The 26,325-nt window shown below is 35.6% G+C and overlaps 1 protein-coding gene across 1 annotated transcript in view; it reads right to left on the bottom strand.

Moving 5' to 3' along the window:
- BRD10 (bromodomain containing 10) overlaps positions 1–26,325 on the bottom strand; it is a gene marked incomplete at both ends in the record, with an annotated part of 92,249 nt that overhangs the window by 4,181 nt on the left and 61,743 nt on the right. Inside the window, 3 exons of the mRNA XM_080709565.1 lie at positions 1,959–2,146; positions 5,738–5,853; positions 25,143–25,232. Of these exons, the coding sequence (XP_080565691.1) occupies positions 1,959–2,146; positions 5,738–5,853; positions 25,143–25,232 (394 nt within the window). The remainder of the gene's footprint in view (positions 1–1,958; positions 2,147–5,737; positions 5,854–25,142; positions 25,233–26,325) is intronic.

Genomic DNA, 26,325 nt, shown 5'->3' with positions numbered 1-26,325 from the left:
GGCAAAAACAAAACAAAACAACAACAAAAAAGGTAAAGTGATATTTGACATGGTAATACTAAAATTATAACCATGCCCTAGAGCAACCTATTATTGAAAAAATTATTTTTAGTCTACTTCTGGTAATTCTGCTACCAATATAATTACGAAAAAATGTGTGTGTGTGTGTGTGTGTGTGTGTGTGTGTGTGTACTCATGCATGAGTGTGTGTTACTAGGAACTGAATCCAGGTGCATTATACCTCTGAACTATACTCCCAATTCCCAATTATTATTATTATTATTATTATTATTATTATTATTAAATTCTGAAACAAGACTTTGTTAAGTTACTGTACAGGCCTTGAACCTGTGATTCTCCTATTTCAGCCTCTGAGGTATTGGGTTACAGGTTTCACCACTGAGCCCAGTTGGAAAATTTTCATCTTTTAAAGAGATAGCAAACAATTAGAGCTCATAGTTTAATTTGGAAAAGAAAGCAGTCTATTAGTTCTCTTCCTCTACATAGGGAAATCTTGATACCAAAGAGAGTTGGTTCTCTATTCTGCTTTTAGAGACTCTACAGGGTAAGAAATGCTTAATGTTTGCTTATTTTTTTTTAATCATAAACAAACTCATTATCTGGCTGGGATGTACATCAGTAGTAAAAGTGCTTCTCTTGCATACACAATGCCCTGGGCTTAATCACTAGTTTTAAAAAAAGAAAAGACAAAACAAAACAACAAAAAGTTTAAAAAGTTTATCATATTTTGGTCAAACTGGGTTGATAAGAAGTTACTTTTGCTGGTCATGTTGGCACATGCTTGTAAAACCAGTACTTGAGATGCTGAGACAGGAGGATCACAGGTTCAAGGACAACTTCAGCATTTTAGTGAGACTCTCATCAACCTAAGGAGACCTAGATCAATTATCAGAGGTATAATGCCCCTGGGTTTAATTCCCAGTATCATACACACATACATATACACAAAAGTTACTCTTTAGCTGGGCACGGTAGTACTCACCTGTAATCCACTTGGGAGGCTGAGACAGGAGGATGGCAGGTTTGAAGCCAGCCTCAGCAAATTAGTGAGGCTCTCAACAACTTAGCAATAGCCTGTTTCCAAATAAAAAATAAAAAATAAAATAGGGCTGGGATGTAGCTTGGAGGTAGAATGCCTCTGGGTTCAATACCAGCAGCTCCAAGAAAAAAAAAATTACTCTTTTACAATTCACCAAAGACATGGAAAACAACAGGTTAACACATTTTTAACCCCAAACTCTATTATAACTAAAGATAGTCATATAATCTGTTGAGTTGAAACAAAATACACCTAAAGTGATCCAGTCACCTATCTTTACTTTATATGTGTTGCTGGGAATGGAACCCAGATGTGCTTGACCTTTGAGTTATACCACCAGTCCTATTTAAAAATTTTCTTTGAAACAAGGTCTCACTAAGTTGCTGAAGCTGGCCTTGAGCCTTTGATACTTCTGTCTCAGGCTCCCAAGTATTAGGATTACAGGCTTGTACTACCAAAACTGACCAGTCACCTATCTGTATTAGAATGTGTTCAATTTGGCAATCAACACTGGTTATTCTTTACAAAATTTTTTTTTATAATATTAGGGACTTGCCAAATTCCATATAAAGCAAACTCAGATTATATTTTCCTTTCACAACAAACAAAAATTTCTCTTTGTGTACTTAGTGTTGATTTTTAAAACCTTTAATGCAGCCGGGTGTTGTGGTGTACACTTGTAATCCCAGTGCTTGGGAGGCTGAGACAGGAGGATCGCACAGGTTCGAAGCCAGCCTCAGCTACTTAGTGAGGCGCTCAGCAACATAGTGAGACCCTGTTTCCAAAAAATATAAAATAGGTCTGGGAGTATAGCCCGGAGGTAGAAAGCCCCTGGGTTCCACCCCCAGTACCACCAAAAAACACAAACAAAAACAAACAAAAAAACTTTAATGCATACCTAAATTAAACTTATCTTTCTCCAGGATATCTAGCGGTTCTGTTGAGTCTATGGGCTTATTGATTTCTACTTTAGGAGATTCTTTCCCAGAATCTCCTTCACATTCTTCAGTAGTCCACAGTTCTCTAGTAAATTTATCCTGATCAGGTTGTCTTCTAAAATCATCATAGTCTTTTTTTAGGCGGCTCCTGAAGCAAAATACACAACATAATGAACAATATATATCTATATATCTATATATCTATATGTTAAACTCTTAGAAGATAAACTTTGTGTGTGTGTGTGTGTGGTACTGGGGGGTGGAACCCAGGGGCTTTCTACTTCCGGGCTATACCCCCAGCCCTATTTTATAATTTATTTGGAAACAGGATCTCACTAAGTTGCTGATAGCCTGAGTAGCTGAGGCTGGCTTCGAACCTGTGTAATCCAACTGTCTTAGCCTCCCAAGCGCTAGAATTACAAGCGTGCACCACCACATCCGGCTCTGAAGATAAATTTTTTTTTTAACATTTTAAACTATGTATTAAAATATTTTCAATGTCACTAAAGATATCTTATTCATAAGTGTGTCTAAAATGCTTTGTCCAGTCTTGCCAATGATTAACTGCTCAAGAAGATAAAATCTAGAGTGCAGCTGGGTGCAGTACTGCATATACAACTGTAACCCCAGTACTTGGGAGGCTAAGACAAGAGGATTGCAGGTTTGAAGAAAGCCTCAGTAATGTCCTTAGTAAGACTTTCAGTAACCTACAGAGACCCTGTTTCAAAAACAAAAATAGGTCTGGGAGGGTAGCTCAGAGGTAGAATGCCCCTGGACAAATAAATAAATAAATAAATAAATAAATAAATTCTAAGCAACAATATTAATTACTGTGACTATTATACTGATTGTAATAAACAAATTCACTGTGTAATTCTGGAATAATTAGCTTTGTGTCTTACTAGAAGTATTTTTTTTTTAAAATTAAGCCTAAGGCAACAATTCTGAAAGGTAACCAAACTTTCACAGAGATCCAAACTGTTTCTAAGAAACTATGTAGAGCTGGAAATATTTTCAAATGATCACATATTTTGGAAATCCTTTTATTATTCCTTTTACTTTCAACTATATTTTCTACTTTACCCTTAACCTTTGACCTTAGTTTCTTTCTTTCTTTCTTTTTTTAATGGTACTGGGGATGGAACCCAGAGGCATTCTTTCTCTGAGCTATTCCCTCAGCCTCATCCCTATTTTTTATTCTTTATTTTGAAACAGGGTCTCACTGAGTTGCAAAGGGCCTCACTAAGTAGCTGAGGCTGACTGTGAACCACGATCCTCCTGTCTTAGCCTTCCAAATGCTGGGATTACAAGTATGTGCCACCATGCCTGGTGACCTTAGTTTCTTTAAAAAAAAAAATAAAGCTGAGGCATGAGCTACACCCATAGCTCTGTTTTATTTTATCAGGATCTCACTAAGTTGCTGAAGCTGTAAGCTGCCAAGGCTGGTCTTGAACCTTTAATCCTCCTCTCTCAGCCTCCCATAACTGAGATTACAGGCATGTACCACCACACTTAGCCTTTTTATTTTCTTATTTTACTTTATTCTATTTTACTTTTTAGTACTGGGGATTGAACCCAGGGGTGTTCTATCTCCAAGCTACACTGCCAATAAAGCGAAGATACCATTGTCCAGGCATGGTGGCACATGTCTATAATTCCAGTTACTCAGGAGGTTAAAGCAGAAGGATTGCAAAAGCCAGCCTGGGCAACTTAGTGAGACTCTGTCTCAAAATAAAAAGGCCAGGCATAGTGGTTGCCAGTGCTTGGGAGGCAGAAACAGGAGGCTCTGAGGTTTGAGGCCAGCCTCAGCAATTTAGAGAGACATTCAGCAATTTAGTGAGGCCCTATATCAAAATAAAAAATAAAAAGGATTTGGTGTTCCAGGAATCGTGGTGCATGCCTGTAATCCCAGTCCTTGGGAGGCTGAGACAGGAAGAGTGCAGGTTCAAGACCAGCCTAAGCAACTTAGCAGGAATCTCAGCAACCTAGAGAGAACTGTTTTAAAATAAAAACTTTTAAAAAGGCAGTTTAGAGGTTAGAATGCCTGTGTTCAATCTCCAGTGCCAAAAAAAGGGGCAGGGGTGCAGCTTGGAGGTAGAACATCACTGGGTTCAATCCCCAGTACTAGAATAAAATAAAGAAAATAAAAAGGCAAGGTATGGTGGTGCATGCCTGCAAACTCAGTACTTGGGAGGCCGAGAGAGGATGATTGCAGGTTTGAGGGTAGCCTTAGCAATTTAAGAGAGATTCTGATAAATAAAAATAAAAATAAAACAGGTCTAGGAGTGTAGCTCAGAGGTAGAATGACCCTGGGTTCAATTCCCAGTACTAAATAAATTAAAAAAAAAAAAAGAAAAAAATTTGAACAGACATTATTCTCCAACTTACTTTTACTACAAATTCTTATTTGTGTTTGTTAGACTTTAAATACTGCATTATTTATTAGTTCTAAGAATAGATAAATTCCTTAATCTTTGTAGAGTATCACTTTACTTGTTTGTATAATGGTATAATAATACCTCATAATAGGTGTGGCACATGAATATTCAACAAGTTAACAATATTTAACAATACCTGGATTATTGCTTGAGGATTTTATGGGACTGTGAGATACCAGAATGGGTTACCAAAAGAAAAGTGGAAAATTGACTTCCTTTTCCATCTATAAGATTGGAAATGAGAAATATTTGTGTTGGGTTAGGATGAAGTTCCTTTCCCTTTTCACTCAGTCTCAGCTAGTGAAGCAATCAGAATAAATTTTTTTTTTCTTTTTGGTAGTATTGGGAATTGAATCCAGGGATGTTCTACCGTTAAATTACATCCCCAGCCCTTTTTACTTTACTTTTTGTTTTGAAACAAGGTCTCACTAGGTTGTTGACAGTTTGGCTATCTTGCTGAGGCTATCCTTGAATCAGTGATCCTATCTCAGCCTCCCAAGCACTAGGATTATAGATGTGCACTACCACACTTGGCTACAGAACCTGCGATCCTCCTGTCTCAGCCTCCAGAATGCTGGGATTACAAGCGTGTGACCAGACCCGGATTTCTCAATCACCTCTTAACCATGGTCCTTCTCATTCACTGTTCTGGTTACATTTGCCTCTGTATTTCCTTTAACTGCCAAATATGCTTTCAAATGTAGAGATCTGTACCTTCTCCTTCTCCTCCTCCTCCTCCTTCTTCTTTTTTCATGTGTGTGGCATTGCGGATTGGACCTAGGGGCATTCTACTTTCAACCTACAACCCTCACCCTATTTTATTTTTATTCTGAAACAGAGTCTTGCTTGGTTGTTGAGAGTCTCAATACTTAACTGAGGCTGTCTTTGAACCTTCAATCCTCTGTCTCAACCTCCCAAGTACTGGGAATACAGGCATAAGGCATAAGCCTGGTTGATTTTGTACCTTCTAATTGCTTTGTTTTCTCCTTAGATATCCACATAGTTCTCTCCCTCATTTCAAATACAAAATTGCTTTGAATTTTTTCCACAGCATTTATTATCTCTGACAGATTTGAGTCTGTATGTTTTTTCTCCCCCCATTAGAATATGTCACAGAATAGGAGCTTTGTTTAATCAACACTACTTTCCCAGAGCTTAGTGTCTCAAACATAGTGGGCACTCAAAAATATCTGCTGAATTACATAGGAATGGAAAACTACCAAATGATTTGAGAACATCTTCCCAAATATCATAAATTAAGAGCCCAGAATAAGTTAAACAGATTATAAAGCTTTAATTACCTGTTTCTTTGAAAAGCCTTCATTAACTTTGGTTCCCATGGCAGTAATTCATTTAAAAGACGTATCAATGTGCTATGCAATTCTTTTACAGCTTGCCTTCGTTGATACCATTTTCCCTAAAAACAAAAATTTTTTAAAGTAAACCCCTTATAGTTAATCTGAAAGTTAATGTCAAACTTTTTCTTCTGAATAAAAAAATAAGATGATAATAAACCATAAAATCATTTCTCAGAAGCTTTGAAGAAAGGAGGAAATATTTATATTAAATCTTATTTAAGCCAGGCATGGTGGCATAAGCTTGTAGTCCCAGTACTTGGGAGGCTGAGACAGGAAGATCACAGGTTCATGGCCAGTCTTAGCTACTTAGGCCAATGGCAACTTATTGAGACCTGGTTTCAAAATAAAAAATAAAAAATAAAATGTTGGGGGTGTAGTTAGGAGGTAGATTGCCCCTGGGATCAATCCTCAGTACTGCCAAAAAAAAAAAAAAAAAAAAAAAAAAACCAAAACAAAACAAAACAAAAAACCCCAAACCCCAAACCTTATCTAATATATTCAATGATTTTTTAATTCTACAGATTATCAAAAACCCATTTCATCAACCAGGTGGCAGAAACAGAAATTTTAAGTTAAAATTCTAAATGTTTTAATAAGTCATTTACTAAATACATGCAACAATCTGTGAGTTAGATATGGGGGGAAGATGGGGGGGTACACACACAAATACAGACAGACACAGAAAACCAAAACACACACACAAAAAAGAGGTAAACATTTACGTAAATTCTTTAAATAAGTAAATGATCTTATTCATTTAGTAAGGCTTTTGTAATTTTCCTGAAGAGTGAGGTAAAAGCTAGTAAAAGCAGTCTTTTTTAAAAAACAAACTTTCTTAAGTTTACAATTTAAAATTATAAACTTACAATTTACAATTTTTAATAGTTTTCCAGAACTGAAAAACCAAAACAGTCAATTGTTTTTAATACCATACTGGAAAGCACCAAGAGTTAATCATTACTGATGTTTCCTCCATTTGTCAAGTATTATCCTTGGTATTTTACTCTATCTATCTAGAAAAGAGAAAGTGAGCACTGTACCATTTATGAAAATCCTTTTGAGATATGTACACTGTTATATTCACTTCACAAAGGATGAAAGTAGGTCTCAGAGACTAAATTAATTAAGGTTCTATGATATGAACATTTATTTGCCTGATTCTGAAGTTCAAACTACATTACTGTCTCTTAATTAAAACTGCATCATGGCTGGGTATGGTGGCACACACTGGTAATCCTGGTAGCAGGGAGGCTGAAATGGGAGAATCACAGGTTCTAGTAAAACTCTCAGCAACCTAGTAGACCCTGTTTCAAAGCAAAAAATAAAAAGGGCTGGGGATATAGTTCAGAGGAAAACTGTCCCTGGATTCAATCACGCCCCCCTCAAACCCTTCATCACATAAATTCAGTCTGATGTAGGTTATAAAGATCTCTACTAATGGCAAGCCTCACCAGTATATATAAAATTATTTTAATAACATAGGAACAATATATGTATGGCAGTTAAGTCAATCTCTGCTTCTCTACAATGTTAGTACAAACTTATTGTCATCTACTGTTAACATAACCATGTTGTATTTTTGTAATAACTTTGAGACATAATTCACATGCCATACAATCCACATTTCTAACAAGACACAATTATGTTATGAATCACATTTAATGTGCATAAAATTAGACTTCATCCTATAAGCAATTGTTAAGTGAGTCAATTTGCACATATAAAGAATGGTTAAGACAGAAAAATTACCACTATCTAGAGCAAAAAGTATATTCTAAGTGCATGCATTAATCTATCATACACACACACACACACACACACACACACACACACACACACACACTGAAACCTATTTCAGTCATGGAAGTTTTAGTCATACTTAGGCCTAAGTGATTAGTAGTACAGTTTTTCACAATTTTTTTTCTTTAACAGAATGTTTATGCATAGAAACATAAACAACTATATTTCTACCTCTGAGGATTTTATATCTTGAAGAGGAATTACTTTTTTGGGGGGCCAGTACTGGGAATCGAACCTAGAGACATTCGAACCAAGATACAACCACTCCAGCCCTATTTTTTATTCTTTATTTTAAACAGGGTCTCACTAAGTTAAGGAGGGCCTCATTAAGTAGCTGAGGTTGGCTGCGAACCTGCGATCCTCCTGTCTCAGCCTCCTAAGTACTAGAAATGACAACTGTGTTCCAGACAACTGAAGCCAGGCTGAAAATTATTTATCAAAAAACCAGAAATATACAGAATATATGGGCATGTGCACATAATGAATATGTAACCTGTACTCATTATTGTCTTCTTAGTGGCATGACAAATCATAGTATTACCAAAAAAACCTTCCAAGAATAGTGATTTTTATTTCATGTTAACCTAAATAGGACTCTTTCTTGTTAATAAGTTCTAAAAGTACGACCTAAGTTAACAATGGATTATACCTTAAAGTTTAAATTGCTAAAATTTTATGAGATAGTATAGTTTATTTTAACCCATTAGAACAAAACTATTATTATACTGATACACAATAAAATTGAGTAAGAAATAGCCATCTAGTGAAAATAAATTGAGAAAAACAAAAGGGAAAATTTATGATAGCCACTCTAAATCCTTGTGGAAAGAGGTAAAATTTCGTTTTAATAACAAGAAATAGCTAGATAGACGCAACATTATTTGCCCACTCCTCAACTATTTTTTGGCTCAAAAATGAAGTTAGGAGTGAAATAAACTTTTCCTAAGCTAAAGAGAGGAAAAAGAAGAGAAGTATAAGGGATGAACGTAGGGAGAATATTATCTTTGTGGTAAAATTAACTGAAAAGCTGGGTGTGGTGGGGCACACTGGTAATCCCCGCGCTTGGGAGACGGAGACAGGAGGATCGCGCAGGTTCGAAGCCAGCTTTGCTGGCTTAAGAGACCCCGTTTCCAAATAAAAATATAATAGGTCTGGGAGTGTAGCCTGCAGGTAGAAGGGTTTCCAGGAACCCCAGTACCACAATACAACAATAACAAAAACCCTGAAAAATGTTAAAAGACTCGGTAACATTAGGCATGCTGAATTCCTTCCTCACTACAGGTTACAAGGAAAGAAAGAAAGAAAGAAAGAAAGAAAGAAAGAAAGAAAGAAAGAAAGAGCTGCAGAGTTAACCTGAGCTATATGGCTGTGGTCTGGGTTAGCATGGTGGTGGTGAGGTGATGGAGAAGACCTTAGAGTTAAGTCTTTGTGGATAAGACAGAAGGGTAGACGCTGTGTAGCTGAATATTTTAAGACATTTGCCAGATGTAATTTTGTCTCTGCTAAGTTACAAATTTACTTTTATAGAAAAGAGTTTTTTACCTTTTATTTTGGTTACTAATTTTTATTAACACAATATCCAGAAAACATACTACTGAACTAGCAAATTGCATCTAAGAAAGTAAACCTAAGTGCTAATCAGAGAATATATTTCTAACTTTCATGGAACTCTACCTTACTCAATGACCTGTTTTGAAATGTCTATGGCCTTCTAACATTATTTATGCTTTGTAGGTTTCTTCTTTTTCTTTATATTATGTATCCTCCACTTAGCATAGTAATGGCATGGTATTTCATTTATGATTTGAAAATGCATATTTATCACTCTATTTTTGGAAAATGAAATTTTATTATTCCATAACACAAATTATAGAAAGCAAATATTAGTAAGATTTTTTTTTTTTTTTTGCCTTGAAGATACATAAAAAGAATATAATGACCCTAACAAATGGTACCTGTATTCCCTGCCATGGGGTAAGTGAGTCTATAGTTTTATATAGATTGAAAGAATACATATGCTTAAAAAGTTGAAAACTTGGGGTTGGTATTTGATGTAAGGTGATTTAATCATTGATAATAAAAAGAAAACACACATTGTTTCATGTTACCATCTTTGGTCAAAATCTGATGCTTATAATTCAAATGGAATTAGAATAATGACTTTGTCCCTTCTACTTAGTGGTGATCTCAGAATTTTATAGCATATAAATACACAAATTTCATATATCATGTATATATATATAGTATTCATAGTACACAAATATCATATATCATGCAAAGAATATTTATGAATTTTTGAAATATATCATTCAGCCAGGAATAGTGGCACATTTTGTAATCTCAGTACTTGGGAGGCTGAGACAGGATGATTACAGGTTCAAGGAAAGCCTCAGCAAATAGTGAGACTTTCATCAACCTAGCAAGACCATTTCAAAATAAAAATAAAACAGGGCTGTAGCTCGGAGGTAGAATGCCCGAGTTCAATCCCCAGCACACCAAAACAACAACAACAACAACAACAACAACAACAACAACAACCTATTTAAAATAAAATATTTATTGAACTTTAAACTAGGCCATTAACTACAAGCCATCAATAGCTTTCTAATCAACTTTATTTATATACATAGATAAGAGAAAAACAAAGAATAACTCAACATTTCTTCTTAGATAAATTCATAAAAGTTAAAGGGGGACTCAAAAGGAATAATTTTTTCTAAAAGAAAACTCTCTAAAGTCACAAAGGGAAGTGCTTATAGACTGATTTTAGACTAAATTTCTATATCTCTTTAATGCTAAAATGCATTCTCTTTCTACTATACAATATTGTCTCTTTTGATCTCCACAAAGATAATTCCTAAAGAATAGACTATATTGTTTTAATATATTTTACATGCAAATATCTTTATAATACAAGAATTAAAAACCTAAATTTTACTTAATTTAAAAAATGACAAATAGTACTTAAATTAGAAAGAATTTTATTCTCTTTATCTGCACTGATTAATAATCAAAGGTTAGCTAGGCATGGTGGTGCATGCTTGTAATCCCTGCACTTGGGAGGCTAAGACAGGAGGATCACGCAGGTTCCTCAGCTGGCTTAAGAGACCCCGTTTCCAAATAAAATATAAACTAGGTCTGGGAGTGTAGCCCAGAAGTAGAAGGCTCCTGGGTTCCATCCCCAGTACCACCAAAAAAAAAAAAAAAAAAAAAAAAAAAAATCAAAGCTTAAGGCAATGGATAGATGAATTAGTAAGTCCATTTGTGGAATAGTGATATAATTTTATTTTTAGGGATAAAGAAACATTTTCTAAGATAATTCCAGTGCATTATATGAACTTGAACCTGTCTCAGCCTTGAAAGTACTGGGATTATAGGCATGGGCTTCCATGCCCCGCTGAACTTAATAATTCAAACATTTATCAAAGGACACTTTAAAGAGAATAGAATTTTTCTTTAATCAATTTACTATAGAGTTTAACATAAAATATGAATTTCAAGCATGCACAATGGAACCAAAAGCATCCAATATATTCTAAATTTGAAGCTTACCTTTCATTGTTTTCTCATCCAATGTCCACAGCAGCTGCAGATTGCCAGCTCCCTTTCCATCAGATGCCCCCACATACCAAACCATGGAGGTTTTATAACCCCCATAGGAATTACTACAAAAAGGAGCTGATCTATGTTCATAAAATAAGTTTGTTATTATATTATACAGTTTTATAAGTTTTGGGGTATAATAATTCAAACTAAGGAATCATAAGGGGAGAAAACTTTTTAAAAACTTAGAAAACTACACAATATCATAACATGGAAAGTGGCATCTCAGTGAGTGTAAAATGAGCGTGTGTGGAGTGAATTTACCTTATAGCTAAAGAACAACTCCACCCGTTGCAGTAATCTGGGATAGCTATAACTGCACCAGCATAATGCTGGCGAGGGTATTCCAAGGAGAGGGAGGTGGCAATCTACTGATGCTGGGGAAATTGGACACCTAAAGGGAAGAAAAGAGGACAATAAATACATTCTAGGTTTACTGTCTCATTACCATGGACATATTTTGCATATTAATTCATTTAGATGTGTTAAACTTATGTAATAGTCACTTGCTTACACAAACTATTATTGAAATAGATTTTCTTGGAATGTTATATATAAAAAAGAGCTAAGAGTAGTCATCTGAAAAGTTAAAATTATATATATATGTATACATATATACATAAATACACAAAGGATACTTTTGTAGATTGAGAAGGTATTAGTGTGGAAATGATAATTTTATTAAGGGAACTTTATGTGATACATGATAAATCCAATTTTATATGACAATTGAAAATTTTGAAAAAATAGTATAAAAACTTGGCCTTTATAATAAAATTATGAATTCTACTTTCCTTAAATGTTTTTGTTTTCAAATGTTAATAGCACAGAAACATGAATCACAAAACAAAATATTTTTATTGCAGGTTTGATTCTTGTCACAGACATAAATTCTGTAGTAGGAAGATATTAAATATCAACATATTATACTCTTCAAATAAAATTTTTGGATAAGTCAAGTGGATCTCTATGCATCACATTTAAAAGCACTAGTAAAGTCGGGCGTGGTGGCGCACGCTTGTAATCCCCGTGCTTGGGAGGCGAAGACAGGAGGATCGTGCAGGTTCGAAGCCAGCCGCGCTGGCGTAAGAGACCGTTTCAAAAATATAAAATAGGTCTGGGAGTGTAGCCCGGAGGTAGAAGGGCTTCCAGGAACCCCAGTGCCACCAAAAATAAAATAAAATAAAATAAAAAATAAATAAAAGCACTAGTAAAGCTGGGTGTGGTGGCGCACGCTTGTAATCCCTGTGCTTGGGAGGCGAAGACAGGAGGATCATGCAGGTTCGAAGCCAGCCATGCTGGCTTAAGAGACCCTGTTTCCAAATAAAAAAGTATAAAAATAGGTCTGGGAGTGCAGCCCAGAGGTAAGGGTTTCCAGGAACCCCAGTACCACCAGAAAAAAAAAAAAAAAAGCACTAATAAAGCTGGGCATGGTGGCATAAACTTGTAATCCCAGCATTCAGGAAACTGAGACCAGAGGATAACAGTTCACAGAGAGCCTTAGTTACTTAGTGAGGGCCTTCACAACTCAGTGAGACTCTGTTTCAGAAATAAAAAGACTAAAAAAATGGGGCTGGGGGTTAGCTCGGAGGTACATGCCCTTGGGTTCCATCCCCAGTACTGCAAAAATAAAATAAAATAAAATAAAATAAAAATTCACTAGTCATATCCACAGGTAGCTTGTGAATAATCTAAACTTATACACAGAAAACATGGCACAGCTGGGTATGGGAGTACAAGTCTGTAATCTTAGTATCTGAGAGGCTGAAATGGGAGAATCATAGGTTTGAAGTCAGCCTCAGCCAGTGAGATCATGTTTCAAAATAAAAAAATAAAACAGGAATGTAGTATAGCTTGGAGGTAGAATCAATCAATACACACATAGCACAAATAAAGTATTTTAATAAACTGACATTTTTCTTAATGTAAAACACACACACACACACACACACACACACACACACACACACACACACACACACTCTCTTAAATCTAGGAGCATTCTACCCCCAGGCTACAACTCCCAGACCTATTTTTATTCTTTATTTTGAAACAGGGTCTCACTTAAGTTGTGGAGGGCCTAAGTAGCTGAGGCTGGTAATAATTCTGCAATTTTCCTGTCTCAGCCTCTCAAGCACTGGGATTACAAGGGTGCTACACCATGCCTGCCAACACCAACCATTTTTATTTTTTATTTTGATGGAGGGTCTTGCTAAGTTTCTGAGGCTGTCCTCAATCCTTCAAGCCTCCTATCTCAGCCTCCCAAATACTGGGATTACAAAATACTGCTCTACAAAACTGCACCCGGCTAATTTAAGTAGTATTAAATGAAAAGTTAAACTACATTCAATAAGTATTCTCTTTTCTTAATTGCTTACCTAGGGAGAATACCACCATATTCATATATTCTTGTATATTCACAGTTTAGGGGATAAAACATCATATTGGTATTGTTGTTATAACAGTCCTTTGAAAAAGTGTTAGCCAGGTGTGGTGGGGCATGTTTGTAATCCCCGAGCTTGGGAGGCAGAGACAGAGGGATCGCACAGGTTCGAAGCCAGCCGTGCTGGCTTAAGAGACCCTGTTTCCAAATAAAAAATGTATAAAATAGGTCTGGGAGTATAGCCTGATGGTAGAAGGGTTTCCAAGAACCCAGTACCACCCCCCCAAAAAAGTGTTATATTTGAAAGTATAGAAAAATGTTTGAAGTTAGGAAGGTTTTTAACACTGCCAGAACACATAAACTACTCATATGCTATTATTTTCACCTGAGATACCCTCACCAATTTTCACTTAAGATTACTTTGGAAGGAAAAGAAAACATTTACACTGTGTTATAAACATATCTCACATCAGAAAGAAAAAACTGGGTGGCAGATCACATACCAGTGAGGTAGTTCACTACTACTGGGGAAGCAAATGCAACAATGCACATTTAACAATAGACTGTCATTTTAATTTATAAAGAAGGAAGAAGCCTGAACTAAAAGTGAACCACTAGCTGAATATCTGAATTTGATTCTTTTCAGTAAACTGGTGGTAGAAAAAAAAAAGAAAAAGAAAAAAGTTGATAAGTCACCAAGGCATAAAAAAGTTCCTCAAAAATGAAATTTGGATTGGGAGTACTTTTTGTGTGTGTGGTACTGGGAATGGAGCTCAGGTCTTCTTGCATGCTAGGCAAGCATTCCACCACTAAGCTATATCCCTAGCTGTCTCCACCCCCCGCCCCCAGTACTGAGGATGGAACCCAGGGGCATTCTATCTCAGAGCTACATCCCCAGCCCTATTTTTTTTCTTTTTTTTTTGTTTTGTTTTGTTTTCCGGTGGTACTGGGGTTCCTGGAAGCCCTTCTACCTCTGGGCTACACTCCCAGACCTATTTTATTTTTGAAACAGGGTCTCTTATGCCAGCGCGGCTGGTTTCGAACCTGCGCTATCCTCCTGTCTCCTCCTCCCAAGTGCAGGGATTACAAGCGTGTGCCACCATGCCCGGCCTTTATTCTTTATTTTGAAACAAGGTCTCACTGAGTTTCAAAGGGCCTTGCTAAATAGCTGAGGTTGTCTGCAAACCGGTTTCCACCTCCCAAATGCTGGGATTGGAAGCCTGCACCACCACGCCTGCCTTCATTTTGTTTTAAAACAGCATCTCACTGAATTGTAGAGGGTAACCTTGAACTTGAGAGCTTCCTGATTCAGCCTCCTGAGGAGCTGGGAAAGCAGGTGTGTACCACTAGGTCCAGGTGGCCTGGGAGTCTTAAAGCAGGGACAGTGTCCTACTTATTTTAACTTTTTCATACACTAATACAATGTTTAGCTGAGAATCACTATTCAACTATATAACTAAATTTCTTAGGTAACTGAGGTTTCTTCCTCCTTTTTTTTTTTTTGCAAGTTTGTTTTTTTTTAATTTTTTTTTTTTTTTTTTTTTGGTGGTACTGGGGATGGAACCCAGGAGCCTTCTACCTCCAGGCTACACTCCCAGACCTATTTTATATTTTATTTGGAAATAGGGTCTCTTAAGCCAGCTGAGGCTGGCTTCGAATATGGGTGATCCTCCTGTTTCAGCCTCCCAAGCATGGGGATTACAAGCGTGCGCCACCACTCCCGGCTGCAAGGTTTTTTTAATTGATAGAAATGTTCCTAAAATGCTGTGCTTGGGAGTATCATTAATATCATTAGTGTGTCCCAGTCCTCTCAGTTTTTTTGGTGGTATTGGGGGTGGATCCCAGGGGCTTTCTACCTCTGGGCTATACTCCCAGACCTACTTTATATTTTATTTGGAAACAAGGTCTCACTAAGTTGCTGAGAGCCTCACTCAGTAGCTGAGGATGGCTTCAAACCTGTGCAATCCTCCTGTCTCAGCCTCCCAAACACGGAGATTATAAGCATCACCACCATGCCCAGTGTCCTCTCAGCTTTTTGATAATATTTCCCAATTCACAAAAGACATTGAACTAAGGTTTTCCCAAGAATTTTGATATTTTCTATAATATAAAAAGTCAGAATGAATCAGGCATGGTGGTACATGCCTATAATCCTAGTACTTGGGAGGCTGAGACAGGAGGATTGCAGGTTTAAGGCCAACCTCTCCAACTTGGTGAGGCCCTCAGCAACTTAATGAAGTTCTGTTTCAAAATAAAAAAGGGGTGAGGATGTAAATCAGACAGAAGGAACTTATTCAATCCCCAGTCAGACACAGACACACACACACACACAGACACACACACACACAGACACACACACACACACACAGACACACACACACAGACACACACACAGACACAGACACACACACACAGACACACACACACACAGACACACACACAGACACAGACACACACACACAGACACACACACACACAGACACACAGACACACACACAGACACACACACACACACACACACAGCTGTGAAGCTAATTTCTTGTAATTTCTTGGTCTTGAGCCCTCAATTGTGGGTGCGTGTACTTTTTAATTTTATAGTGCTCAGAAATTGAACCACAGACCTTGAAAATGCTAGGCAAGCATTCTACTACTAACTATAACCCAGTCCAATCCCCAACTGACTTAAATTAAAATTTTCAGAACAGTGAGGTAGTAAAGAAACTGTTAAACAGAAGATAATAAAAATCCATTGGAACTCTGAAAAATACTGACATTTAAAGTGTTATTTATATTTGAGTAAGTGTGAGATAAACAATTCAAAAGGGTTTATAAAAGTCACACCATGAAGTCTGGACTACAAAAAGACCTGCCAAAAAGGTCAATTCTTCTCGAACATTATCCCATGCTGAGAATATACCACATTTATAATCTGTCTGATGTAAAAATACCACTCATCTTCTTTTCCTTTTAACTGGAACTTTTTTTGGAAGAAAAGAGATTGTCAAATATTGTTTTCATTAAAATTTCCCTACCAGATTTTAAACTATGCCAAATTGTAGTAAGCAGAAACAGTGGGCACTACTAACAAAGGTTAAAATATGGTATTTAGCCTGGTATGGTAGCAAATCCTAGTATATGAGAAGCTGAGACAGGAAGACTGCAGGTTCGAAGACAGCCTCAGCAAATAGTGAGATTTTTATTAACTAGTGAGATCCTGTTTCAAAATAAAAATAGAACAGGGCTGGGGTGTATCTGAGAGGAGGAATGCCTCTGGGTATAATTACCAGCAACTCCCCCAAATGGTATTTGGATGAAAGAGTAGTTACTAAATGGTCAAAACCCAAAGCAAGACTTGCTGTAGTTAATGAAGATAATGCATTCTCAAATAATTCAATGACTACAGTAATTTAAAGCTTTGTTTGTATTACCAGTCATATATTGTTTTTACAATTTCTGTTATTCTAGTTCTTCTTTCTTACTATTATTTTAAACATGTCAGTTAACTTTTTTTTTTTTTTTTGGTGGTACTGGGGATGGAACCCAGGGGCCTTCTACCTCTGGGCTATAATCCCAGACCTAGTTTATATTTTATTTGGAAACAGGGTCTCTTAAGCCAGCTGAGGCTGCCTTTGAACCCGCACGATCCTCCTGTCTCAGCCTCCCAAGTACAAGGATTACAAGCATGCGCCACAACGCCCGGTTACATGTCAGTTAACTTTTAATTGTATATAAAATTTGTGTTTACTGGCCATTTTGTTCTCCAAGCAACACATAACCATGTAGTTAATGGAAGTGAGCAAGTAAATAGGATGTTTGGTAACTTCTGAATAAACACAGCTTGGAAATAATTATTTTATAAAAATACAGAGAGCCAGGGGGGCATGGTGGCATACACCTGTAATCCCAGTAATTGGACAGCTGAGACAAGAGGATTCAGGTCTAAGGCTGGCTCAAGCAACTTAGTGAGGCCCTGTTTCCAAATAAAAAATGAAATAGGGCTGGGGGTATAGCTTGGAGGTAGAATGCTCCTGGGTTCAACCCCCAGTACCAAAAACAAAACTAAAACAAAAAACAACCCCCACACCCAGGAAGGGGTGGGGTAACTTAGGTATGGTGGTACATACCTATCATCCTAGCTACTCAAGAGGCTAAGGCAGGAGTATCAGTTGAACCCAGAAGTCCAAGGCCAGCCTGGGCAACATAGTAGGATCTTGTCTCTTGGAAGGAAAAAAACAAAAATAAGAAGCATAGGAATAGCCCAACCAATCCTGATTGAAATTAAAAATTTATCCTCAGAGTTTAGTATAAAATCCTAAATTCTATAAGTAACTGAAGATAAAAACTTAGTTTTAATCTTTGAATTTTTACCAAGTCCCTGGTACTGTACACAGCATATAGAAGACACTCAGGAAGAAAGCCAGGTGTGGTGGCGCACACTTGTAATTCCATGGGAGGCTGAGACAGGAGGATCGCGGTTCACAACTAGCCTCAGCTACTTAGAGAGGCCCTCTACAACTCAGTGAGACCCTGTTTAAAAAAAAAAAGGGGGGGCTGGGGGCATAGTTCAGGGGTAGAATGCTCCTGGATTCCATCCCCAGTACCGCAATTAAAAAAAAAAAAAAAAAAAAGGCACTCAAGAATTATTTGTCTAATGAGTGAGACTAGTATCTGTGGTAAAGATAGGTAAGAAAACTTACTTTATCTGCTAGATAGTGTTTCTAAAAGAAATTCTTAATTTTTAGAAGTGCTAAACTACTAAAGACAAAGTGATTCTTGCCTACAGCTGAGGTAGTTTTCAGTTTTGCTAAGTATTAACTAGTTTACTAAAGAGTTAGAATAAGAAAACAAACATTATATAAAGTATTTGTCAAAACCTTAAATAATTCTATGAATTTAGAGATTACTGCAATGATATCTACAACTAAACTATTAAATAATAAGGGTTTATTGAAGGCTCTGAATGTATTTAAAAGTTCCTAACACTATAAAATAGATTTTGTACTTTAAAACAGTAGCTATAAACCGGGTGTGGTGGCGCACGCTTGTAACCCCAACATTCAGGAGGCTGAGACTAGAGAATTGTGGTTCGTGGACAGCTCAGCTACTTAGTGAGGCCCTCTGCAACTTAGTGAGACCCTGTTTCAAAATAATAGGGCAGGGGGTGTAGCTCGGAGGTCGAATACCCCTGGGTTCCATCCCCAGACCTGCCAACGAACAAACAAACAAAAAAACCAGCGGCTATAAATTAATGTTGATATGATCCATCAATATCAGGAAATAGAATAAAAATGGAGAGGAAAACTCCTATAACCCCTCATAATAAAGCAGAAGTTCTTTTTTATATGTTAGAAAGTAAGATCAATAAATAATTTATTTGCCTCATATCAGGCTTTTACTATAAGCAAATATATTTTGGGCCCATGTAAATTCATGTAATTTTTTTTTTTGGTGGTGGTGGTACTGGGGACTGAACCCAGGAGCATTTTACCTACAAACTATACCCCCAACCTTTTGAAAAATTTTTATTTTGAAACAGCATCTCACTAAATTACTATGCAGTGTCCTGGAATCTGAAATCCTCCTGTTCCAGCCTCCTAAATACTGGGATTACAGATGCGTACCACCAAACCCTGATAGGTTAAGATTTATAAGAAGATCTGGAAATATTTTTCTATTTATCTGTGTACCACTCCACAATATATTTCATGTTATAAGAATATATATTTTTAAATGAGTAAAGAAAATACATATAAAACCAGATTTAAAACTACGAATCTTATACTAAGGAAGGTAAAAAATAGCAAATATACTTAGGCCATAAATCATAATGGATTAAACACAAATAAACCTGAGGTGATACTAAGGTTAAGAATCTAAACTATATGATGGAAATCAAGAAAGGCAAAAAGACAATACATTCACAAGTTTCATCAAATAGAAATCTTAATTAATGTAACAATTTTTTTTTTTTTTTTGGGTGGTGGTGGTACTGGGGATTGAACGCAGGAGCATTCTACCTCTGAGCCACACCCCTAGCCTTTAAAAAAAAAAATTTTTTTTTTTAAATTCTCACTAAATTACTATGCACTGGCCTGAAATCTGCAATCCCTCTGTCCCAGCCTGAATTGTTACATCAATTCAGACTTGTATTTGATGAAACAGAATACTCTGTAATATGAGAATACCCTCATTATAGGATGTGATATTTTACTGATTTCCATCTAACTTTTAAGACATCAATTTGTTTTCTTCCCATAAGTTGACAACAACAGAGAGAATGAGAAATAAAGTCCTTAGCAAATACAGGATTATATTAAAGTTTTACAACCTGAGCACAACTGACAATCTGGGCCAGATTATCTTTGTTATTGGGAAATTTGTGTAACAGTATCAATGACCTATACTGAGTAAATGCCAGTACTATCTCTTCAACTGTGACAAAAAAAATTGTCTTCAGCCACTGGGAAGTTTACTGGTGAGGAGAGGAGGAAAGATCATCCCTAATTGATAACCAATGGCTTATAAAGAACAGTGTGAAGAACACCAAAAAAAATGAGTGTTATCATCTCTATCTAATCTTCTGATTTCTGTTTGTGTTGTATGAATTCCAGTAATTTTAAGATGATAAAGATTAGTTTTATTCATTTGAAATTCTATAATAATAATAATAATAATAATAATAATTTTTTTTTGTGTGTGTGTGTGTGTGGTACTGGGGATGGAACCCTGGGGCATTCTAACCCAACCTGCATCCCCATCCCTATTTTTATTCTTTATTTTGAAACAGGGTCTCACTGAGTTGCAAAGGGCCTAAGCAGCTGAGGCTGTCTGTGAACCCAGATCCTCCTGTCTCAGCCTCCCAAATGCTGGGATTACAAGAGTGTGTCATCATGCCTGACTCTCTATAATTATTTTAACATGGCTTTTACATATACAATCATTATGCAAGTATTATTTTTATGTTTTTAAAATTTAACATTTCACAAATATTTTCATGTAGTAACAGTGATCCAAGGACATTTCACTTTAGTAGTCATGTAATATACCATTGTATTAATATTACAGTTTGGTTAGTTAACTCCCAACTGTTGGACATATGGGTAATTTCCAAGTTTCCACTATTAGATATAGTCTTCTAAACATAGCAATATGTAAATTACTTTTGAGGTATTGGGGGAAGAAGTTTGAAGAATAAAATTAGGTCCCAAATAACACCTCAGTGTCAAAGAGTAAAGTTAGCTTTACAGCTTTTCTTAATATACTGATAACAAAATTTAGAAATATTTGAAATATAGCTTCAATACTGTTCAGTGCTGAGGTACTTATATGTTAAAAGAGGTTATCAGAAAAGCCATGGTCTTATATTTAAAATTTTAGCTTATTTATATTGATAAGACTTTCATTTATCATTATATATTCCAGACTGGTTTATTTTCTTATAAAAATCACATTTTTTGTTGTCTTTTCACCTTATAACCAATCTCTACACAGATCCTTACTGAAGAACAAAAGAGCTAGCTGTGGTGGTGTATGCCTATAATTCTAGTACTCTGGAGTCTCACAGGTTCCAAACCAACCTCAGCAATTTAGTGAGAATCTGTTTCAAAATAAAAAATAAAATAGGGCGAGTGCTTTAGCCCCTGGGTTCAATTCTCAGCAAAACACACACACACACACACACACACACACACACACACACACACACACACACACACTTTTTACCATTTAGAAAGCAATAATGTTTGACAAATTTTGAAGACAATAGGGTCAGGTAAATTTATCTATACCTTTAGTTCTTTATCTTTCTGGAAAACAAATAAATTTCCTAGATTAGAAAGAATATTTTCCAAATAATTAAGCAAAACAAAAATTTTATTTCAACTAAAACAAAATAAAAAACAATAAGTTATTCTCCTTTATATTATTAAAACTTCCCTGATCTAAATAATGAGTAAAATAAAAGTAAAGGACTTTGTCAAACTATCAAACTATATATTTTTATGTATCACAAGTAAATATCTCACTTGTTTAAACAAATCTCAGATAGATAATTAAGTTTAGTACCACAGAATCCACAGGATGTTGAGTCACTTCTAAATAAAACAATAGGATTGAGTGAACTGAGTAAACTCAAGCAAATCATAAATTTATTAATCATAATGAAATTAGTTATGCCAGAATGAGCTAACAATCCTGATTTAAAAAGATAGTACATCTTCCATTAAAATGAATAGTTCAATGACAAACCCCTAAGAGGTTAAATAGCTTTTCAATGTAACATAAAATTGCTCTAAAATATAGACTCCTCAAATAGCTAGGTATTTATACGAATCTACAGTAACTCTTCTATTGCATGTGTAATTGCTTTAGAAATGATATTTATGATAATCAGACATCTATATACATATTGTTATTGGAGCCATTAGTACAGGTATGAAAGTTGATAACAACAGAACTATTTGACTCTAAATAATATCTTAGTTTTGACAACGATATCCTCTTATGAAGGACAAAATATTAATACTTGTCTGGCACTAGTGAAGAAAGCCTACAAGACAAAGAACCAGTCAAAATAACTATCACCATCACCTATTTCATATGATGTATTATTAAGAAGATCCCTCAGGTCCTCACCATGTATCCAATTCTAACAAGTATGGTTACCTGCTTTCTTAATCCACAGTGTATCAGCTAGGGCAAATACATGGACACACACAAGAGATGACAACTGACAGCCTGGCAATGAAAAAAGAGACAGAACAAAGCAAAAACACAAAATTCTTCAAAATAGATGGGATAAAAGCCTTTTAGTGAATTCTTAAGAGTTGTTTTTTTTTTTTTTTTTTGTATCAGAGATTGAACCCAGGGGCACCTTACCACTGAGTCTACATCCCAGCCCTTTAAATTTACATCAATTTGAGACAAGGTCTTGGTAAATTGCTCAGGCTGGTCTCAAACTTAGGACCCCCATTGCCTTGCTGGGTTGCTGGGATTACAGGCAAGTGCCACCATGCCTATCTGGCCGATATTACCAGATTTTTAGAATAACAATACATTCATTGATATTCATAATCATGACCCCTGAGTCATCAAGGTTTAAATTGTATTCACTATAGTACAAGGAGGCAGAGAATTTCTCATTAAATGATTTAAAATAAGGATTTTAGTATTAAAGGTTTAAATATCTAGAAAATTCAGCTAAGTGGAACACCTTATTCACAAATGATGACAAACAAACAACTGGTACCAAGTAATAATATAAACATTCAAAAAAGTTAATTCCCATAACTAACATCTATCACACTCAGTATTAAAAGTTTGTAAAAAAACAGATAATAATACTGAGATGCAAATACTATGTGTCCATTTCATTGGTTGAGATGATATGGTCATGTAAATAATTTTTTAGGGAAGTTTAAATCAAGGGGAAACAATAATCTTACTGAGATGTTGGTAATCTCAGTAAGATTATTCCTACTAAGTACAGTTCAAAGAATATCTACTTCCTGAAGGGTACAAAACGTGTTTTAAAATTAACACAATACAGTTGCCATGGATAAATTATGTTTGGAGATGCAAAATCTAATCAGTTACACCCTATACAGATTACAAATTCTCTCATAAGCATACCCTCAAGGACTACAATGTCAGATATTTGCAGTTTGCTTTTATTTTTCTTCTACTTGGTCCTGTGGGGACAGGCAGTATGCTCATACCTCACTTCCACTTCACCAATGGCAGTGAGGTGGATGGCTTTATAGAATAACCCAAGGATGTTTGCAAAAGTCTTTTTTTTATCCAATATATGTTTTAAGTCCTTAAATAAACTATGCTTAAAAACTGTGCATTAGAAATAAATAAAAATACTATAATTTATTAATCAATCTTCTACCCTGAGAGACTTCCCAGAAACCTAAAGTATACAAGAAAATATACAGGTTTAACAAGAGTCTAATCCATTATTAATGGAAAAATTGCTAAAATGTAGCATACAGTTTTCTTCTATAGTATATTGACAGGATGTTTTCTTGCTACTTTATGACTATAATTACAAACATTATTTTACTCTTAGATTATAACTCTTCTTTCAGAGGTATCCCATAAAGAAGACTTCTTTTAATCTGGTATTAAAAAAACCTCAAGTGGAGCCGGGAGTGGTGGCGCACACTTGTAATGCCATGCTTGGGAGGCGGAGACAGGAGGATCACGCTGGTTTGGAGCCAGCCTCGCTGGCTTAAGAGACCCTGTTTCCAAATAAAAAAAATACAAAATAGGTCTGGGCGTGTAGCCCGGAGGTAGAAGGGCTTCCAGGAACCCCAGTACCACAAAAAAAAAAAAAAACAAAACAAAAAAAAAAAACCCTCAGGTTATACTTTTATTGTGTTTTAGTCTTCCTTCCTTCAGAGTGCTACCAATATGTCTTTCCTAATAACACGCAATTTGACCATTACAAATCTGTTAATATTAAACTTGCTGAATTTCTAGCCATATTTTATACATATTTATACTAATGTTTATGAACAAAAATATGGAAGTGGTTTCATGATATTCCTAAGATAAAAAACAAAGACTTTTGAGCTGGGCATGCTTGTAATCCCAGCGCTTGGGAGGCTGAGACAGGAGGATCACACAGGTTCAAAGCCAGCCTTAGCTACTTAGTGAGGCTCTCAGCAACTTAGTGAGATCCTGTTTCCAAATAAAGTATAAAATAGGTCTGAGAGTATAGCCTGGAGGTAAAAGCCCCTGGGTTCTACCCCCAGTAAAACACACACACACACACACACACACACACACACACACACGAGATTCTTTAAAAAAATGGTAACTAATTCTTCAATCTTTAAAGCTTTCCCTGCCCATGTAAACTGGTGCGTTACTGTGCTTCAAATTTGTGACAGAACCCAACTATAAAATGCCAGTTATATAGGTATTACTCACTTAATATTAAGAACAGAAATTAGCATTTAACCAAGTGAGAGAATAAATATAACGCCCTTTAGACTGTAGTCTCTCAACAATGGAAAAAAATTAGAAAATGAAAGTAAGGATTAATTATAAATTCAGAATATATACTGAAAGCTAGTAAAAAAAATCTTGCAGCTGATAAAAGTAATTTAAAAAGTCACATTGGTGAGAATAAAAATATCTGGGGTCTGATTAAACAATTTATATCTTTTTTATGTTAGACTTAAATAAAATTTTATGTAACTATGAAATAAACTACCATTAAAAGCATAAAATTAATTAAGAATATTTGTAAGATAAGCATTATCTCAAAACTACCATTCAGAAAATAACCAATGCATAAATTGGGAATTATCTAAAATTATACCTGATATAGACCAGGCAAGGCAAACAAAATTAAATTTACCTCCCCGGCACCATTTTTATGTACTAAAAATGAAAACTAGACCACACAGGAGAAATAAAACATGTTTCTATCTTTCATTGTAAATTTTCATGTAATCCAGAAGAACAAGATTTTTAAAAGGCTTAAGAAAAAAGTCAGGAATAAATTTTAATGCTGAGAACAATAGACAGAACTTTTGGATTAACACCTACCGATTTTTTTCTACTGTTTTCCAGATCTTTGAGTTCATTCTCGATTTTTGTGATTAATTCCCTGAGTTCATCAAGATTAGTGCAAATAAGCTAAAATAAAACACAAAAACACAGCTTGATAACACATAATATAAAACACCCAAAATGTGGCAACAGAAGTTGTTTTAACACACACTGAATTCACAATAAATTATTTTTCTTTGCAATAGTAAAAGCAAGAAAAGCTCCGCAATTGTTATTTATTATGATGTAGGAACTTCAGGCTTAGTTTATCAAAAAATAGGCTGAAATTTCAACACTGGTGGTCTCATCTTATCCCACATCCCCACCTTTAAGTTTGTTTTATTTATTTAGTTTTTAATTTTTTTTTTTTTTTTTTTTTTTTTTTTTTTTTTTTTTTTTTTTTGCGGGTCTGGGGATGGAACCCAGGGGCATTCTACCACTGAGCTACACCCTCTGCCCTATTTTTTTTATTCTTTATTTTGAAACCGGGTCTCACTGAGTTGCAGAGGGCCTCACTAAGTAGCTGAGGCTGTCCACGAACCATGATCCTCTGGTCTCAGCCTCCCGAATGCTGGGATTACAAGCGTGCGCCACCACGCCCGGCTCTAAGTTTGTTTTATAATCTAGGTACTTTCTAGACATTATTAAGTCTCAGTCCAGAATGACAAAGATCTGGAAACTCACCCTAGATTCACAGATTTCTGAATAGCCTTTAAGAAATACTTTAACAGTCCCCAAGTAGGTGAATAAAGGCACCCCTGGAGAACTGTCAGTTTACCTTTACTTTGGGTTTGCTATATAATTTAGCAAACCTTAGTTATTGCTGTTGGGAATACTAGTAAAGAAATATTTCAACTATGTGTGACATTCAAAGATGTAAACAAAATTAAGTATACCTTCTTAATATAAACTTAGTAGTTCTTAATAAAACTGCCCTCACAGATAGCATCTATTTCCTTTCATAATAGTTTGGCACATTTTATTTTACTTTGGTAGCTTTGGCAAATGGCCCACAATCGGTTCTTAGTTATTAATAACTGAACTAGCTGGGTTTAATTACTCAAGTTTTATACAGTGAAATGTCAGCAACATTAACAAAAATATTAGTAACTACATTTTAGTTCTGGTGAAATTATACTGTTTGTCCACTAAGTTCAATATATTTAACATTTTTCCTAAA

Source organism: Muscardinus avellanarius, assembly GCF_963383645.1.
Source record: "Muscardinus avellanarius genome assembly, chromosome: 13".
Lineage (NCBI taxonomy): Eukaryota > Metazoa > Chordata > Mammalia > Rodentia > Gliridae > Muscardinus > Muscardinus avellanarius.
The sequence above is the reverse complement of the archived record's forward strand: the minus strand, read 5'-3'. Positions and strand labels throughout refer to the sequence as shown.